Below are 20,062 nucleotides of genomic sequence, written 5' to 3'. Positions count from 1 at the left end.
AGAGCAAAATGAGGCATGGCTAAAATGCATGATCTGTTTGGTATTTTGAAAAAAAAAACTTCAGACATGTTTTATATAGGTATGGCCCTACAATATATTATTCAAATATAGCATGATAGGTCCACTTTAAAATCAGGGAAGGAAGTGACTGTTGACTCAACAGTTGTACCTACCTTTAACATAATCATTTGCATTACAATCTAAAGGTGCTGAGAGTGAACAGCTTCAAATTATTTTCACTGTATTTGCAGAAATACATTTGCAATCAAAATGGCACATTCACTTGTATAGAGGATTGTTTAATATTAACTTGACCATGTCCCTGTAATTTAAGCTACTTGAATACATTTGGAAAGGAAAAGGTTCTTTTAAAAATAGTAAGTTAATGAAACGACTGAATATATCAGTGGATAGAAAAGAAACACCCACCATTTTTGCTAGCCACTTTCAGCTAACGTTCATTTGTTAGCATTAGCTTGCATGCTAAGCTACTTGGGCCACATATCCATAGATATATATAAACACTAGATGGCTCATGGGAGATTTTCCAGTGTAGCTGACCGGCCGCCATCTTGCCACAGTCAACAGTTAAAGAGTATTTTTGTGCAGATCACTCACCTTACAACAGCTACCATAACGCGAATCAGAGTTGTGCACAAGAAGGGATATTAGAAGAAGGATATTAATTTCCATATTACTATTATTTATATATTCGTATATTTTGCCAAGGCAACAGGGAGCCGCAAGCGGCAGGGCACTGACCACCCATATGCATTGCCTGCTTGCCCCGAGGCTATAAAGGCCAAACTCAACGGAGCCTCAGCAAGTTTGAGGAAACTGCAGCGGGAGAAGACCAATGCCTTGGCGAGAGAAAGGAGGGCCAAGAAAAACATGCAGGCTCTTCTGGAGGAACGAACTGAAGGAGAAAAATATCATAAACAAAGAGCTGAAAGACAAGCTTGAATGCTACTCAGGTAAAATAAAAAATATTGCATTGAATATTTTATGTTCTTTGTTAGACTTCCTAGTTCCATGAGACGCAGCACTATGTTCCCCACATATGTTTATGTTTGCTCAGTCTAATAAACCCATAACATGTTTGTGAAAGAATACCAAAGCTGAGGCTGGACGATGATTGATTGTTGGTGTGCCATGTGTCTAATTGGTTTTGTGTTATACTGTATTGTATTGTGTGCAGCTGGTCCTTATCTCCAAGACACATTTAAAACAAATAACCTTGAACCTTGAAGCCCCATCTCTCCCCACCTGCTCCTGCTTCCTACATCCCCTCCACACTACACAAAGTTGTTCTTCTTAATAATAATAATTCCTAATATCGGACCGATAATTATCGGCCCGATAATTATCGGCCCGATATTAGGAATTATGACGTCATCCCGATAAACCCGATACCAGTATTAATAGCCCCGATAATATACAATATATTTTTTGGGTAAAAAAAAAGAAAAAAATACTGCGGTGTGGGTAGATTGGGATGAGGGGCGCTTGTTTTTCACTCGGCTCCTCCCGTTTTGCCAGTACTGTGGTATTAGTGGTTTAGGAAGAGGGGAGTTCTTCACAAATCCAGCGCTCCCTAATACTTCGAACCTGATCAGTCACCTGAAACATCGCCATCGAAGCGTACGAAGACAATAATACAATACAAAGTGTGTGTGTGTGTGTGTGTGTGTGTGTGTGTGTGTGTGTGTGTGTGTGTGTGTGTGTGTGTGTGTGTGTGTGTGTGTGTGTGTGTGTGCGTGCGCGCGCGCGTTGGAGCTATGTGCAACTGAAGGCATATGCTCGAACCGGAGCTGTCTGGAAGCTGCAATCATGTTCATGTATCCGAGCTGAGTGTGCTGACTTCTCGTACAATGTCCCACTGTCTGCTTCCTGCATAAAGTCAAGTGCTCGGTGCAGTTGTGGCGAAATGTCGCTCCTCTGTTTTCATTTAAACAGCTCCTTATATCCGTTAGCGCAGCTAGCTAGCACCAGATGCTAACAACAACAATGCACGTAAGGTCTCTCTCTCGCTCGCTCGGGCCACACACACACACACACACACACACACACACACACACACACACACACACACACACACACACACACACACACACACACACACACACACACACACACACACACACACCCTCCCGGTCCTCCAGATGGCCAGTCGGTGCCTGCCGGTGAGCGTGGAAGTGTGGTCTGCTCTGCTGCAAGCAGGCGGCAGGAGCGGGGCTGTCAGCATCAGCGTGGTATTTTAAACTCGATGCGCTCTGAAACTACAGGGCGGCCGAGGAAAAAAATGTGTTAAAATAATTAGTGGCGTACATTTTTTTTATTATCGGTTATCGGTATCGGTCTTGAGAAGCAGGAAGTTATCGGTATCGGTTTCAAAAAACCAATATCGTGCATCCCTAATAATAATACATTTATTTTGGGGGGCCGCCTTTCTGATTAATGTTATTTTCATATGAAATTCCATGATTATATGTATGCAGTATCATAACTACATCTTTGATGTTTATAAAAAACCAAACCGTTTGAAAATTGGTTGAAAATTGAGTAAGCTATGGTTATTTAAATAGTAAACCATAATGTTATGAATGAGAGAACTGCCTGTGGCAAGATGGCGGTCAGCAGCGCGGGTGAGTCATCTAGTGTTTATATATATCTATGCACATATCTACTGCATTAGTTTAAGATGCTAGCTAGCTAGTTTTATGTTAGCAATGGCTAGGTAGCTAGCTGAAAGATTAATCGTTTTAATTAACTTGTATAAACCAGTTATTTATTTTTTTAATAAGTGACTGGAGGTCTAAGATAAATATGAAGCTTAGCCTACATGTATTTTTACAATGCAAAAATAACTTATTTAGCTATTGGCAATGTTGTGGCTTCAAACATTACCAATACAGCCTATGCGTTTTTACATTGCACCATCGGTCTTTAAAAAGCAACATAAAGATGCGAAACTAATTCCATCATAAATGTTTATAAGAAAATGATAGGAGGTGAGATAACGCTATCTTTACCACAATATATTAAAAGTTGATTACATCAAACAGTAACATGGTCAGGCGACATTAAGGGCTCTGTTGTTGCTGGGCAGGATTATATAACGTTACTCAACATTCTAGAATGGGACAAAACAGCAATAAAAACACTCTAAAGTACACTTTTCCGAGCTGCTTTGAGTCACACGTGGTTTATGTGTGTGAAGCATAGACTGTATTATATAAAGGGTGTGAAGCCCTTCATTCCTTCTCCTTCATGTCCCCCTCTTCCTCCCCCTCCCTTTCCCCCTCCACCTCCATATCTTCAGCTTGCGGGCTCACTTGTGTTGCAGTCTGCAGAGCACCCTCGGGGTGTGTGCAGCTGGGAAGCTGTTTTAGTACATTTTGTTTTTTTATTTTATCACCGGTTTGTGTTTCTGCCGAGCCATGACACAGAGGAGCAGAGACCGACTACGAAGCTAATGTAAGTCAACACAAACTTTTATGATACTTGTTTTTGTGTGTTTTCTTGGTTTTGCAGTCTCTGTCGATTCTCAGTCTGTCTATTTATTTTCCTAACTTTTTGTTGTTACAGCAATGCAGTGTAAAAAGAGTAACTTCTAAGTTAAGAGTTTATTTTGTGCACAAAACTGCTGCAAAAACAAATACTTTGTAAAGTACAAAAAGTACTGTATTTAACAATGTATTGTGTACTTCAAAATACATTGTTAAAGTCTTCAAAGAAAATGTGCAACTGGATGTCATTAATTGTAAAGTTGGACATAATAGCCATATCTATTTGACAAACTTTAAATATCTAATGACCAGCTTTTTTGTTGTTGTCATGTGCAGATATATGAATGTTCCTGACCATATGAATGTTCCTGACCATTTATGTGACAACCCGTAATGTTTGTTACTGATATTCTGTACAAACTGTGAATGTAACATTTATGATATTGGGCTATATAAATAAACATTGATTGATTGAATGTATTTTATCCTATATATTGCAAACTGGTGAAAACCATGTGTGAACCAAGTCTTCTCATTCCTCTGAGTAAATTGACTCTGCAACAGTAGGGACATGCTCTCTTGTGTCACACACACACACACATATACGCAAACAGTAGCCTACAGGTTGTTTGTCAAGATGACAAAGCAACATTATTTTCACACAAACCTTTGGACGGCAGGTGAAAGTAGTTTCAACCGGACATAAATGAAGGCCGATATACGCCATGTTTTATCTTTCAAATAAGATTGCCAGTGTTTCTTTTATTGCTTTATTTCCTATTTAATTGTGTGCCAGCCTGTAACTGAAAAGCCCCCTTAAACGTAGGCCAACACAGCTTGATTGTGCAGATTCTTCCAGACTCATTGAGTTTCTTTAAATAACCAAATACAAACCGAGTAGGTGGAATGCAAAAACGCTGGTGGACGGGCCAGAGCTTTTAAAATGTAAAGAGTGTGGGTTTATCAGATGCAAAAAAACAGGATCTAATAGTTAGCACTTTAACCCCCTTGAAATTCAACTTCAGACACACTGAACGACTACGTTTTTACATAAACTGTAGCTGACCCCAGTGTTGTAGTCAAGTCACCAATTCACGAGTCCAAGTCCGAGTCACCAAGGGAGAGTCGTAGTCGAGTCCGAGTCCAAGTCCGAGTCACCCAAGGAGTGTCCAAGTCGAGTCCGAGTCCGACTCATCATTACCTGTGTTCGAGTCCGAGTCCAATTCCGAGTCACTTAAGAAGAGTCCAAGTCAAGTCCGAGTCACAAGTCTTCATGTATTAATCTTCGTGGATATATGTTTTGAAATGTAGCTGCTCCTCTACATTGCTGTTATCCTGTCTATTGAACTGCTGTGAAGGGAGTTTGGCTACAATTCTTGTAATAGGTGCTATACAAATATAAAGCTTATTTCTAATATTAATATTATTATTATATATAAATAAACTATATTTAAAATGAGTTACCTTTTAGAGAAGTGATTATATTTGTATGCCAATATTTTTCTATGGTAAGGTTTTCATTTTGCACTTTTATTTTGATAGTAATAAGATCGGGACTCTTATTTTGAAGGAACTTTTACGGGTTAAATCAGTTTACAGATAAAGATTTATCCCCAGAAAGCACATGGCTACTTAGCATGCAAAATGACGTCATTCTGCATGTTAAGTATGTGCTTTCGTTATCGGCTGAATCTTTATTTATTGATTAGATCACGTTACTCTGATGATAGTGCTCAAGACAGCCTATATGTCTGAACTCGATCCTTAGAGTAATGTGTTACGGAGCCTTCTCTTCTATATTGTTTCCACATAACGAGCATTTTGCGCTGCTCTTTTCCAATGTGGAAGCAGAATGTGTGAAAGCATGATGCGGGGTGTGTCTGTAGACATCTCTAGACTGGAATAGCGGGGCCCAGTACGTGAACTCGCCATACAGGATAGAGGACATCAGACTCCAGAGAAAATGTGATCGAGTCCGAGTCCAAGTCGGAGCGTCAATGTACGAGTCGAGTCCGAGTCATCGTGGGGGGGGGGAATTCACGAGTCCGAGTCCGAGTCCGAGTCCAAGTCGTCTTGTGCGAGAATTCACGAGTCCAAGTCCGAGTCGCGTCAATCAGTGCGCGAGTCCGAGTCGAGTCACGAGTCCCGAAAATCGGCACTCAAGTCCGACTCGAGTCCGAGTCCAGGACTCGAGTACTCCATCTCTGGCTGACCCTGACTTCTGTTCTGGTGTTTGGCCACATTCTTATGGTTTACAATTGTGTAAACCATAAGATTTCGAGGTTATACATTGTGGCACGAAAATGCACAAAACAACTCCATAAAGTGCTTATTTTTATCCGTAAAATATTTGTTTTATGTCGCACAAACATCACATATTGTGGTGTTTTTGGTTGGGGCAACACCCCCCCCCCCCCCCCCCCCCCGTTTAAATGCCAGGAATTGCACCAAAAACAGTTCTAGATGTGTTGTCATTGAAATACAGATGGAGCTTTTACTGCTACTTTGTAAGATGATCTGTCTCCATCAACAGACCATCACGTGCAGAACATTTGCATAACTTTTATCTTGCAGCAAGAAGAATATGCTAAATGTGTCCACACTGAGAAAGATGAACTCAAGTGTAAATACAATGAAATGTCAATAAGTGTTTTCAGGTTCATTCAAAAAAAGTTCTCTATTGAAGCTGGACAAATTGTTCACTTTTTTTTAATTCATTGCTATTATACACCATTATGATACTCACCAAAACATATAATTTAAAAGACATGCCTGCCTCCTCTGTGTATGTGGCAATCTCTTTTCTCCCAATGATAAACGTTGCAAATGTGGCCGTGAATGTGGCAGTGTGAACTCGTCAGTACTGGACTTCTGAAGTTCTGACATAGATCAGTGTTTTGAGCTGGAAACAAAATATGATCTTCTGCTCACAGAAAAATCTCAAACATGAGGTGCTTCATCCAAAGAGTGTAAGATATAAACACTTTCTGTTAATGTCCAAGAGAGTGTACAATGTTACGATGTCATTTAGGAATTTAAAACAAGTATGTTGACATACATCTTAATGATGAGTTTTGTGTGTAGCTGCCAAGCCATTTGAAAGAAAATATATACAAAAATTGGAATTAAGATTTCTGCAAACGTGTTTTTAGATATACAGATGCAATATTTAATGGCATCAAAGCTTTAAACTTTAAAAAAAAAAAAATGTACACAGCGGACACTAATATTTAAAGTCAATTAATTATAATTTAAATGGATTTAAACTCTGTTATGAAGCTGATATTCATGGTTTCTGCCTGTTATGCTCTTTGTGTTTCCTCAGGGACAGAGGAAGAAGAGGAGGAGCAAACAGAAACATCGGAAGAGCTTTAAAAAAGTAACTGCGGTTTGACAGCCAATGGAAATACGCTGCACATTTAGTGCCAGAAGGACAAAAGAGGACTTGTGACCTCCAGCTTCCCTTGTAACAGAGAGAGCAGACACTGATGTGAGCCGGCCTTCTCATTGGCTGAAGCAATGGCACTCACCAAGGAGAAGAAGCTCGAGGGAGGCAGGAGGGTGTCGGGGGTCACGACCCCACCGGAGGGCGGCTGGGGCTGGATGATCGTCGCTGGCTGTTTTCTCGCCACCATCTGCATTCGGGCTGTAACCAGGTGTGTGTGTGTGTGTGTGTGTGAGGACCAGCCTGTCATATTGGTAAACTCATCAAGCATCAAGTTATGAATTCCGAGCTGGGCTATAAATATCCGAAACAAAAATCTCACTGAAGTAGTAAGCATAATTGGGTGTTTTTGTGTTTTCTTTAAGGAACACCACCACAAGTTTTTGAAAAAAAAGTATTTGCATGACTTGCATTTTCGATGGAGCCTTACTAATTAAAACATTCCTGCACGAGCCAAAAAGCATGTGTTTGGGGAGTTGAACTGAATCAATGAGACTTGAAATATTATGCCTTAAAGCTTTAAATATTCTACAAATGTAATGTAACACAGGATGATTAATCAATATTCAAATAATCACTTAGGGGGTTTGTTCACGATGATGCTTTGTTTTATGGATCTGGAAGATTTAAGAGATCTTTTGAGAAGGATTTGTAGCTTCTGGATGTGTTGTGTGGCACACTGGTTCTTCCATATAGGCTTTGGGTTATTAGCTTTGGTCATCACCTCCTCTGTTATTACTTGGCAACACTTCATTACCACTCAGCTCACATTGTGTAAGCCACTTACCCGCTTCAGCAGCAATATTTTTCTTTTTTTCCACTAATCCTGCTGAGATGTTTCCATCTTAATTTGGCACAGCAAGCCCCTTTCATGCACCCCTGAGCTGTTGGCTGGTTTAGATTTCCACTGCTATTTGCATTTTAATACGTTAAGATTAAAGCTAATATGTACTACAGGACGGCTGAATTGCTCATGTTGGTTTGCATGTGCTGAGTAAGAAATAACAAGTAAAAAGATGGTGGTCGACCTTTTTACAACGAGTATGAACTGAGGGAGGTGATCAGTAACTTTTCGTTTCAACTTCACTAATGTCTAATCTGATCCAGTCAGATGCCATGAGAACTGAGAGTTCACCCTGAAGTTACAATATAGACAATAAAATGTCATAAACAATAAATGGGAGGACAGGACCTTTCGATTATGGAAAGAAAATAAAAGCAATAAAGTGATAAACACGATATGACTTAGATCGTTAGTTGTCAAAGTCTTTCCCCTTTAGAAAAAAAGTGTCCCCAGTTGGTATCACCTCACCCTAACTTACGGCCCGTCCACACAGCGTTGTGCGTTGAAGCTTGCCGGTTTGATTGGCTAGAACTTGTACTGGCATATGATTCGATTGGCTGACGCTTCTGCCGAGGCTTCAAAAGTTAAACATTGCTCAACTTTTGCCGCGAGCCAAGCCAGAAAAGCTCTGCGTTGCTTCCCACAATGTAGTTCGGCAAAAAGTGACGTCACCCCATTCAAAGTGAATGGTGAAGCTTTCAACGTACGCCGCTGTGTGGACGGGCCGTTACGCAGCGTCCACACGGCGGCGTGTGTTGAAGCTTGCCAGCGGGCGTGTCTGACACTCGACCAACAACCAATCACATGAATATCCCGCCCCGGACACACAAGCACGCGGTTTGATTGGCTAGAGCTTGTACTGGCATATGATTTGATTGGCTGACGCTTCCGTCGCAGCTTCAAAAGTTGAACATTGCTCAACTTTCGAAGCGAGAAACGTGAGCCAAGCGAAGCGACGCTCCCACAATGCAGTTAGGCAAAGTGTGACGTCACCCCATTCAAAGTGAATGGGCAGAAGCATTGAAGCTTCAACGCACACCGCCGTGTGGACCGGCTGTAATAGGCTGGAGCCACACGGAGACGAAACGCGTCGTATCCGCTCCAGTTCTCTATCTTATAGAGTCTAGACGGTTCGTCCACACGAGGCAGACAGGGAAATGCAGATAACGATAACGGGTCCCAAGGTGGGTAGATTTGTGGACGCAACGCTCTTGGGGGCCAAACGACTCCGTGATTACGCCCTATACGATCAATTCCTGATAACGATGACGCCATAGGCCCAGCCTCTCCCCACCTCGCCAACAACAGTGTTTCGAGAAAGGTCCCGGTATCTCGCAGGACGGAGCACCCAGGAGCCTCCAGCAGACCCTCCCCCCGCACGGTTCCCTCGTCCCTTGGAAGAGGCGGAGAGATGGGTGTTTTTCATCTGCTGGTGGACTACCGGGTGAACGTCCTGCTCGGGAGCCAGGCTCAGAGTTAGTGGCAGTGGGTGTGGTGCACCTGCCTTTTACAGCAGGAGCACACGCTCGCCTCGGGGAGGGATAAAAAGATAAACAGAGGCCGCCGAAACCAAGCCCCCAGGAAGTGCGCTGGACTCTGAAAAAAATTGGGAAAGAGACGTCTGTAAATCGTTGGATAATTTTTTTGAACTAAATAAACTACCCAGTATGAACATTTGTATAGCCCTTATTAAAAACATTCGGTCCTCAAGTTGTAAAATGTGCTAATGACGTTATTCTGAGAGTTATTTTCCTCGGTGTGACGACCCCTGCTTTGAGGTCTCCTGTGGTGTGTATGGCCCTTTAATGTTCCTCCTCTGCTTGTGCCCGCACTGATTGAGGACACCTGATTCACTGATTGAGGACACCTGACGGCTGGCACCAGAGGATTAAGAGGCCAGAGCCTCGAGCTCTCTCCCCCCAGAGGACCGGACCTCGAAGAGCAGCGTCGCTTATTCTTTTTTGCCTTGCCCTTTTGTTTGTTTTTTGGCCACATTGAGTTTTGCCAAATAAATACATTTTCATATACATATTCTTGTCCTTCCCACGCTTTTTGTTATGGCCAAGAGCGAGGCCATGGCACTCGGCATTATGAACGCGCATCTAACCCACCACCTCGCCGCCCGGTCTCGTGTGGACAGGCACACGTTTATTGAGCCGATACCGTGTGGACGGAAGACTTTTTTGATATCGAATTCGGTTAGTTTTCGTTATGGTCTCTGTGGCTCCAGCCTTAAACTCTTCCTCTGTTTGTCCCAAACAAACAAAGCCATAGAGACATTTACCTACATGCCATTTTTGCAGACAATTATGGAATAAATGCACTAAATCCATGTTTTCTCTGTATCCAGATGTGTTTCCATGTTCTTCGTGGAGTTCCAGCTGCACTTTGGGAAGGATTATTCCACCACGGCCTGGATCCACAGTCTGATCGACTCTACCACCATGCTCTGTGGTGAGACTTCAACACACTGCAGTATCTGAATGCAGATTAACACTGAAGTTAAACCAGATTTGGCAATTCAAAAATTACTTTTTTTTGTTGGGAATCCCATTTGACTGTTTTGTTAAGGAGGGCACTCAATGTTTTCTTAAATCTGTGAGCATTTTTTTGGTATTTTCGTGTACTCCAGCCCTTACATATTGAAAAAAAATCACTTTTTCCTATTTTTCATTCACTAATTGTATTTCGATGCAGATCCAGATGCAAATTACAAAATGGAATGTGATGGGAAAACATTTTTGTTAAAGACCCAACATCTAATAAATGCACTCTCCGAGACAGTGAAGATCATAAATACGTAAAAATTCAAGTTCTCTTGTCTTTATAGTTTCAACTTCTTGAATTTAAATATTATTTCATGACCAGGATACAGAAACTGATCAATAAAAAGGCAGACAAATGATAATGACATTGGGATAAAAAAAATGGGGTATGGGTACTTTTAAGACTACAGTGCAATAAAATATGTGTGCAAAGAGATGGATCTAAAGTTCACAGATTTTATAACCCTCATATATGTGAATTGTAGTGAATATAAAAGGCCAGTGCTGAGCCATCAGTCAGTGAAATAATCCCTTGGTGTTTCCAGCTCCTCTGGGTGGTTTCCTTGGGAACCGTCTCTCCTGCAGAGCCACAGTGATGCTAGGAGGTCTGCTGTCATCTGCTGGTCTCATCCTCAGCTCCTTCGCTTCCAGTCTGGAATATCTGTACGCCTCCCTGGGCATCCTCACAGGTACACAGACACCTTACACCCCTTTATACGTGGGCACCCTATGATGTTTTATACAAATATATTTCAAAGAACACAGGGAGAGACTTGGCAAATGAGAAACATGCAGCATATTGGTGCTGTATTCTTAAAACATGAACAGATGCATGTCTGAACTAATCATCAGTGAGGTCAACTTCCAAGTAAAAGGCATGTAGTCAAAGTCAACTTTATTGTCAATCTTCCAGTTTGTGTGTACAGACAGAGATATCGAAATACTGTTTCCTACATGTAAAGGTCTGAACTATATTAGTGACTAATATCTTTGTCAAATCATCATATTGTCAGAGAATTCAATGTATTCTTGTGCATATTTCTCGTCAAAACCTTCCCCATGGAAATGAAGGCTCTACTTTAACATGAATCTGTCCCTTTGAAAGTATTTGTTTTTTCATTCTCCAAAAACATCCCATGCAATCATATAGTAATGTCTCATTGCTTTTCAAAGTTTTACTCAACAAACCGTAGTTGTTTTTTAAGGGGCAATGTTTTTATGAGTATCTAATGATGTTACATGTTCCTGTTAAGTTTAGTGCACTTTTTGTCTGTCAGGGGGTCCGTGGGGTCTTAAAAAGTATTAAAAGTTGATAAATCAATTTAGCGAAAATTAAGGCTATTAAAAAGGCATTTTCCAAGGTATTACATTTTGTAGCTTGTTTTCAATAAGTATATAAATGGTCCAAAGAGGTTGTATTCTACAGTGTGCCTGAATGTAATCATTGCGTAGGTGTGTAGTGTGATTCTGTGTAGTTTATTTATGGCATCCCGTTGGATTTGACGTCATCTGAACAGGACATTGCGCGCTCACTGCTTGATTAGATTAGAATCTTTAATGACCACACAGCCAGGCTGGTGGAATTCGTGTTCAGTGCAGAGTATTACAGCTTGTTCCAAACCATTCAACATACAATAAACATACAATAAAAAGTACAACACACAGCACAGGGCAAAGATATATCATAAAGTTCAAGGTGTGGTGGGTTGTTATTGTTCATTGGGGTTATGTAGAGTCCATTTAAAAAGCTGTTTTTGAAGCGGGCGGTTTTGGCGGACAGTGACCTGTAGCGCCTCCCTGAGGGCAGAAGTTGGAAGACATGGTGACCTGGGTGGGAGGGGTCAGAAATTATTTTCTTTGCCCTGGTGACAGTTCGTTGGTGGTGAAGTGATTCGAGTGATGGAAGGGGACTGCAGGTGATTTTTTTGTTATGCTTTATTGATGATACGTTGAAGTTTATTCCGGGAGAGGTGGTCTGAACTGCTGTACCAGACTGTGATGGATGATGTGAGGATGTTTTGGATGATGGCTGTGTAGAACTGGATTACTGGATTTCCTCACTCTGTATTTCTTGAGCTGCCGCAGAAAGAATAGCCTTTGGTTGGCTTTTTTGTAGATGTGGTCTGTGTTGGTCTTCCATTTGAGGTTATTGCTTATGTGAGTGCCAAGAAATTTGAGTGATTCTGTGGTGGAAATGAGTTTGCCGGAGATCGATAGAGGTGATTTGGGCTGTGGCTTTCGCCTGAAGTCGATGATTATTTCTTGTGTTTGTGCTGTGTTAAGTAGGAGGTTGTTTTCTGAGCACCAGGGCCCAGGAGTTCAAAACTTTTAATCCCTATCTGATCGGATCAGATTTGGATTTTGGGGAGTTCAAAACCAAAAAACAGGATTAGGATCACTTTGATATCCGATCAGATTAGGAAATCCTATCCAAGCTTTAATCTGGATCAAATCTTCAAAACGGGTAGTTCAAACCGACAACACAGGATTGGGATCAATTTGATCCCAAAAAACTGGATTATCCTGATCCCACCAGAGGGGTGGATTTCCAGTGGATTACCAGAGCAAAATGTACTGTACCATTGATTTAAAAATATGTTTCAATTTAAATTAGATGGCAAAGTTTGTTAACTGAAATAATACACAATTGTTAGCCTTCATGGGAAATACATTTTATTTTTCCATTTTTTGCTCACGTTTGTGGTGGCCTATTTTGTTTTCAACCAAATGTTGATGACATAAATGTTTATGCTCATAAAATTATCACAACAAAGATTGTCAATCACAAATGTAATTTAGATTAAATTAAAAATATCTTCAACAAAAAAAAAGTCCATCACCTTTCAAAAGTAATTGCGGACAATAGATGTCTCTGCAATGTGGTCTTTTGTCTTCCTTGTATTATTTTTCATATCCACTAGATGGCGATTGGTAGGATTAAAGCACTGATATTCAGGATCTAGTCATCTTGAAAAGTCGTAATCTGGATCAGGGTGATCCTATCCTGAATTGCTTTGAACTCCAGGGACAAAATGTGTCCGATTTGTCTGATCCAGGATCACAAAAAATGGGATTTCAAAATCTGATCGGATCTGATTGAGATTAAAAGTTTTTGAACTCCTGGGCCCAGGTGACTGCTTGATGTATCTGAGTGAGGTATTGTGTTTCATTATTATTTGAGATGAGTCCTGTTATTGTTGTGTCATCTGCGTATTTATATATGTTGACTGTGGGGTGCTGAGATGTGAGTTGGTTTGTGTAGAGTGAGAATAACCAGGGGGATAGGACACAGCCTTGTGGAGCTCCTATACTGAGGTGCAGAGGGAGAGATGTGGAGTTATTTATTTTGACCCGTTGTTGTCTGTTCCAGAGGAAGCTGTGGACCCAGTGACGGATGCAGGGGTCAGTGGGTCAGATAGCGCGCGAAGGTCCGTTTACGCCGGTTGTTAAACAACATCGTTATGGGGAAATGCAAGTTTGCGTCCAAATGGTTGGAAGATAAGGAGGAAGGACAATCAATACTGTATATAGTAAATGTGAGGTAAAGTGTGTCGCCAATGTAACCGGTTAAAACTCGAAGTCAATTCAATTCAAAACCTTTATTTATCCAGGTAAAATCCCATTGAGATCAATGATCTCTTTTTCAAGGGAGACCTGCAGCAGTAGGTTCCACAAGAAGACATAAACAAAACAACAGAACAACAAAAGGACATCACACAGCAAAATGTACAGGGATTACAATTTACATATTTAACCACATGTACAGGTACCAACAGCAACTGATTTTGTAGCATCCAACCGAGCTTTAAAAACATGTAGTGGTACTAGCTTGGTAATTTCCCATTCTTTTTGCAGACTGTTCCAAGTTAGTGGAGCTGCACATCTAAAAGCTTTCTTCCCTAAGACAGTCCTAGCACTTGGCACATTTAATAAAACCACAGCATGCGATCTCAAGTACTTTCAATTTGCAGAGAGATCAGGGAGCAGATATAAGATGGTAGTTTATCCAACATGGCTTTGTAAATGAAAAAGTACCTGTACCAGAAGTGGCGATGAGGTCTTAAAATGTATGGAAAGGGTCTTATAAAAGGTATTACATTTGACTTCAGGATTCCTGCATATACCCTGGTCTGTAAAGAGAATGTAGTTGAATGCATGTAGTACGTGCATTGCAGGGTGTTTGAAGGAGTCATATTCTTTGACATCCAAACAACCTGTGATCAGATTTTGTATCATATCCATTCTCCACAGGTCTTGGCTTTGCTCTTTGCTACACCCCAGCTATAGCCATGGTTGGGAGTTACTTCAATGAGAGAAAAGCCCTGGCCTATGGCATCGCCTTGTCTGGTAGTGAAATCTTTACTTACCTTATGTCTTGTTCTCTTGTCATTTACACCTTACTTTTCCATCTCCTCTCTTCTTCTTTGATTTTTTTCTTTGATTTTCTCCCATCTGTCTCTACGTTCTGTTACCATCTTTGCCTCGTGTCATCTCATCAAATCCATTTTCCCTCATCTTCAGGGAGCAGCATTGGCACCTTCATCCTGGCTCCTTTAGTCCAGCTGCTCATAGAGTATTACTCCTGGAGAGGAGCTCTGCTCATCCTGGGAGGATTTGTTTCCAACCTGTGTGTCTGTGGAGCTCTGATGAGGCCGCTGGAACCAAAAACAATTAAGCGGTAAGTCCTCAGCTGCAGTTTTTGTCACTTCTGCATGGACAACATAGGTCAACCCTTGTTTAATAGTTAATGCACAGACACGAGAGTGGTATTGATAGCTACCAAACTCTTAAACTTTGAGAATTTAAGTATGTTCAATTATACGTCTTGGTCCATTTCAATGTATTTTTTGCTTTTCTGATCTACTCCACTTGAAGGATATGGGAGAACAATATGGCGCTGGTTTCCAAAGACGCTGAACAAGCCCCTGCTGACTGCAACCAAGTGGAGCCAAAGCAGCTGGAAATAAGCAGCTTAATGGATACTCAGAGGCTCCTCATAGCCAATGGAGCGCTCAAAAACGTTCGCCTTGAAAACCTCAAACTAGCTCAGGGGAACATATCAAGGTCAGGCCTGCCTGATCCAAATTTAAAACAACTGAGGATAGCTGAATGTATTTTATTGAGCAACAAGCTAACTGAGAATATGCTAGGGGACAGCAAACTCTCAGATCCTAAAGCAACAAAAGATAGCACAAATAAGGACTTGAAATTAGTGGAAAGCATGAACTTGATCAACAAAACAGCTGACATGGATACTAAGAAGGAAGAATCAGGACTCACTGAAGCCAAAACAGCGAATGTCTGTCACTTACACACAGAGCCTTTAGAGAGCACAAAACCTTGGTCCAGACGCCCCTTTCTTAGTCTCGGGTCGATGGAAGAGTTCAGATTCCTCCTGATGCCAGACTTCCTGATGCTGTCTGTGTCCCTCCTGTTCATGGCGTATGGCTGCAGCGCTCCCTTAGTTTACCTGGTGCCTTACGCCCTCAGCGTTGGGCTGGAGCACCGGCACGCTGCCTATCTCATGTCCATATTTGGAGTCTGTGGCATTGTGGGTAACATCACCTTTGGATGGATCACAGATAGGAAGTAAGTAGCGTCTCTATATTGTGATATCAGACTAGATACTGTTTTGGTTACGGTTATATATTGCATTAGTGTCTTCCCTGGTTTTACCGGCTGCATTACAGTAAAGTGACATCATTTTCTGAATCAAACAGACTGACCTAGCTGCCCTTTTATTTCCCTTTTCAAACGTATAACTATATCCTACATACTATATGTATATTATACATATTTGTATTTCTACCGTACTTTTCGGACTATAAAGCGCACCTGCATATAAGCCGCAGCAGCTAAATTGTCCGTCTGTCTTGCTCTCGTTCTGTCTCTCGGTTCCACTTTTACTTTGGCGCGCTACCTGTCTCACTCTTTTCCGGCCTCCAGCTTTTCCTGCTGGAGCCCGCCCCTTAGAGGTGGCGGGCGCGGACCGGTCATAGAGCCCATAGGGTTAAAGGTGGTTAATTTTACCTGTAAAATCCATAGATTTAGGAGGTTCCCTAGTGGCCGTTAGCTCTACAAAAAAAATGGGGGAAAAAGTCGCGGCTTATAGTCCGAAAAGTACGGTATATTCGGAATTGTGGGAAACGGTATTTTTCTATCTCTCTGTCTGTACACACAAACTGACAGATTGACAATAAAGTTGACTTTGACTTTGATATCCACATAACTCAACTTTTATAGTGTGAATATGTTGTCAAAGCACCAATATCTACCCCTAAAATATCGCAGCGATTTCGATATCATGGCATTTGATCATACTTTTTGTGATATTTCATTTTCGTCATCTTGCCATAATCTAGGTTTTTTTATTGTGTGTGAAAGAAGTGACAGATGTTGAATCAAAACCAAATACTGATGTGTTTCTGTCCCTCTAGGTGTCTGAAGAAGTATCGCATGCTGAGCTACATGCTGGCGATCGGCATGGAGGGGCTCTGCTGTATGTTCATCCACCTCCTGCACTCCTTCTCCCTCCTGGTCCCCTTTTCCGTACTCTACGGCTACTTTGACGGGGCATATGTGGCGCTCATCCCAGTGGTGACCTCTGATATCGTGGGCTCCACCGACCTGCCCTCCGCTCTGGGTGTGGTCTACTTCCTGCACGCCATCCCCTACCTGATTAGCCCACCAATAGGAGGTAAGAGTTCTTCATTTTATTTCAACTACTGTAATTTAAAGGTCACCTATTTTGCAAAATCCACTTTTTCATGTCTGTTATACATAAACATGTGTCCCCTCTGTGTAAAGAGATTGTGAAAGTTTCAGGAAAAAAGATTCTCTCTTTTTGTCCTGATCCATTTATATAAAACCCTGTCTGAAAATGAGCTGATCAGATTTTGGCCACTTTATGATGTCATAATGAAGTTGTGGCTTGTGTAACCATTAGCCATTAGCCCCCCCCACACACACACCGTTTTAATCTCTTGTGGGTATCACTGGCATATTGATTTTGACATCTTCGCATATACATGATAAACAAGTAGACCAGGGTTAATAGGATTTGCTTGCTTCAATTTAATTTCAGAGGACATGATAGCTTTAGCTCTCATCTTGCCCTGTTTGGAAGGGATAAATATGTTGCCAGTTATTATAACATTAACATTTTATGTTATCAATCTACTGGTTCATGATAACAAAAACCACTACTGTCCACTTGTTTGTGTGTGATAAAACAGTAATCGTGATCATTTTCCCATTTCACAAGTAACTACATCCCTCATTTCAAAAGTATTTCTGTAAAGTTTTTAAGGAAAACAAGTCTGGGATATTTTAGGAATTATATAATTATATAATTAGTCTTGCAGATTGTTTTCCCCCTGAGGTATAACATGTTTCCTGTTTCTGTGTCTGCAGGTTGGTTAGTAGACAAGACAGGAAACTACACAGCGACCTTCTTTCTCAGCGGGGCTTCTTTCATGTTCAGCTCTGTCGTCCTAACAGTTGCTTTGTTAGTCACACATTTCCAGAGGTCCAAGTTTAGCTCTGCTCCATGCTTAAATCACAATCACAATACTGCTGCAGCTCAGCAGGGAATCGTATGACAAGATGCTGCTCCTCCATCTGCTCAGAGGAATATTAAGGTCCTATTTTGATATGCATCATAAGAGCACAAGGACTCAAAGCCCAGGGGCCTACGGAGATTGGGGGCCTATCATGAGCCAATAATAAAAAATAAAATAAAAAATTCCATTCTTTTTTTAAATTTCGGATGTTTTAATTTTGTTTTAAATAAACAAAGTGTTGGCTTTCAGAATATGAAATTTTTATTTCCAAAATCCCACGATAAATACATTTTTTAAGCTTGTAAATGGAAGAAGACAGCTCTCCCTCGCCACTCTGCTGTTCCCCTCCCTCCGCTGAAATTGTGAATGTTAGCTGTATAGTAATCATAGATAACACGGCAGGGTCCGTTACAGTTTGTTTTCATCTGGTTTCAAATAAACAAAGCATTCGCTTTCAGAATATTAAACTTGTTTCGGCAAATTCAGATGATAAATACAACTTTGAAGCTTGTAACGGCATAATTACAAGCAGAGAACGGAGTGACTTGACGTCACAGCAGGCAAAACAACAGCCAGTGTTTCTCGTGAGTGTTTTCCCCGAGAAACAAACACAATACACACAAATGCAAAAATACACAAACACACACACACACACACACACACACACTCGCTTTCCCCAGACCAGTAATCCAAACAAAAATATCTTCCCTCCATATTATTTTGATCATTTGCTCCGCTAATCAATCAGATCGATGGATTCCAGAGATTTTTCTCAAACATGATGACTCCGAAACAGTCAGTGGGCACCACTTAACAGCCAATCAGAATGAGAATATGTTTCACATGTGACTTATTCAAATTGCGAGTGATTGAGTGACAGATGAAGGTTGTTTAGGAGAAAATGTCGGAGAAGAAAAAGTTTGAGAGTGGCGCTCGGAAAAGGAAATAGTTGAGGGAAAAGGAGTTTCGAGACAAGCAGCTATTACAAAACATGCCGAATCTTACAGGTTATTTTAAACCTGTAGGCCAGGATGAGGAGGAAGGACAGATGAGTTCTATACCGAGCGGCAGCGGTGCCGGCCTCGGAGCCAAGTATGCCGTCTGGTTCTGATAGCGATGGAGTAGCGGGAGAGGAAAAACAGACAGGAGGGACATTATCTGTTGGAGATGAGGACTTGCTACGTGGAGGGGAGCCAACGGCAACCGGACAAATACATGAGGGAGGCCCGATACGTCACTCATCTGGAGGAGAGGACCAGGCGCGCGTGGAGCAGAGTGGAGAAGTGCGATCACAGAGCCTGCCGAGGCTATAAATGACTTTGATTTGTTGTTTAAATAGGGGGCCTACAAAACCTATCAGCCCCAGGGCCTGATGGCAGGTTAAGGCGGGCTTGGTTGCTGGCTGTCAGTTTTCAATGTTTGTTTCATATCAGAAAGGATTTGATTAATATGCATGTATCATGGAAACATATGTGACACAAATGTTCCTTCACACCAAACCAAAACATGCAGACTTACAATTAATCAAGAAATACTGCACATTTCAGCAGTTTGACCTTACTTTAATTTTTAATTATGGCATTATACACCCAATTCATAATGATTTTATTGTCAATATATAGATATATATTGCAGGGACTTGCTGGGATGGCTTTTGTGCAATAATTAAACTTACCAACCCTTGCTCCAGAAATGACTACATTGTTGTTACATATTTTTCATGTTTTAATTGTTGGATTGACACAATGATAATAATAAATCATTTGTTATTATTTAAAAAAAAAAAGGAAACCCTTCAAGGTGGGGTAGGTAATTTTGGCGAAACCAGCTCTAGTGCGCTAGAATTTGAAAATGCACAGCCGGAAGAAATCTGCCACTTCCTTACAGAGCCCCTCCTCCAACACACAGGAACGCGCACATGACCAATGAGGGCACGAGAGTCTGTGCACAGATGGAAGGCTGACAGGCAGGTAGGCCATCCAGTTATTTTAGCCGGGCTGGCTAAAATGATTGGTCGTGCTTTTTATAGTACTACGGCTTCCACAGATGACGTTTTTTTATGGATTTTTTTTCAAAGCACTTAAGATATTCATTGCTATCGGGATGTTAAGAGCATTCCATGGAATATAACAAAAAGTGTATCTCGAGCCGGTTTC

At 41.3% G+C, this 20,062-nt stretch overlaps 1 protein-coding gene across 1 annotated transcript; it reads left to right on the top strand.

The window, feature by feature from the left end:
* The first annotated feature begins 3,334 nt into the window (after nt 1-3,334).
* LOC117460033 (monocarboxylate transporter 12-B-like) lies at nt 3,335-19,581 on the top strand. The gene is made up of 9 exons (XM_034101243.2): nt 3,335-3,477; nt 6,835-7,165; nt 10,149-10,252; nt 10,890-11,033; nt 14,596-14,691; nt 14,866-15,022; nt 15,220-15,933; nt 16,782-17,041; nt 17,758-19,581. Exons 2-9 carry the CDS (start codon nt 7,029-7,031, stop codon nt 17,943-17,945), a joined length of 1,800 nt encoding a protein of 599 aa, XP_033957134.1. The 5' UTR covers nt 3,335-3,477; nt 6,835-7,028; the 3' UTR covers nt 17,946-19,581.
* Nucleotides 19,582-20,062: the final 481 nt, after the last annotated feature.

Source organism: Pseudochaenichthys georgianus, chromosome 15 (assembly GCF_902827115.2).
Source record: "Pseudochaenichthys georgianus chromosome 15, fPseGeo1.2, whole genome shotgun sequence".
In the NCBI taxonomy this organism is placed as follows: Eukaryota; Metazoa; Chordata; class Actinopteri; order Perciformes; family Channichthyidae; genus Pseudochaenichthys; species Pseudochaenichthys georgianus.
The sequence above is the reverse complement of the archived record's forward strand: the minus strand, read 5'-3'. Positions and strand labels throughout refer to the sequence as shown.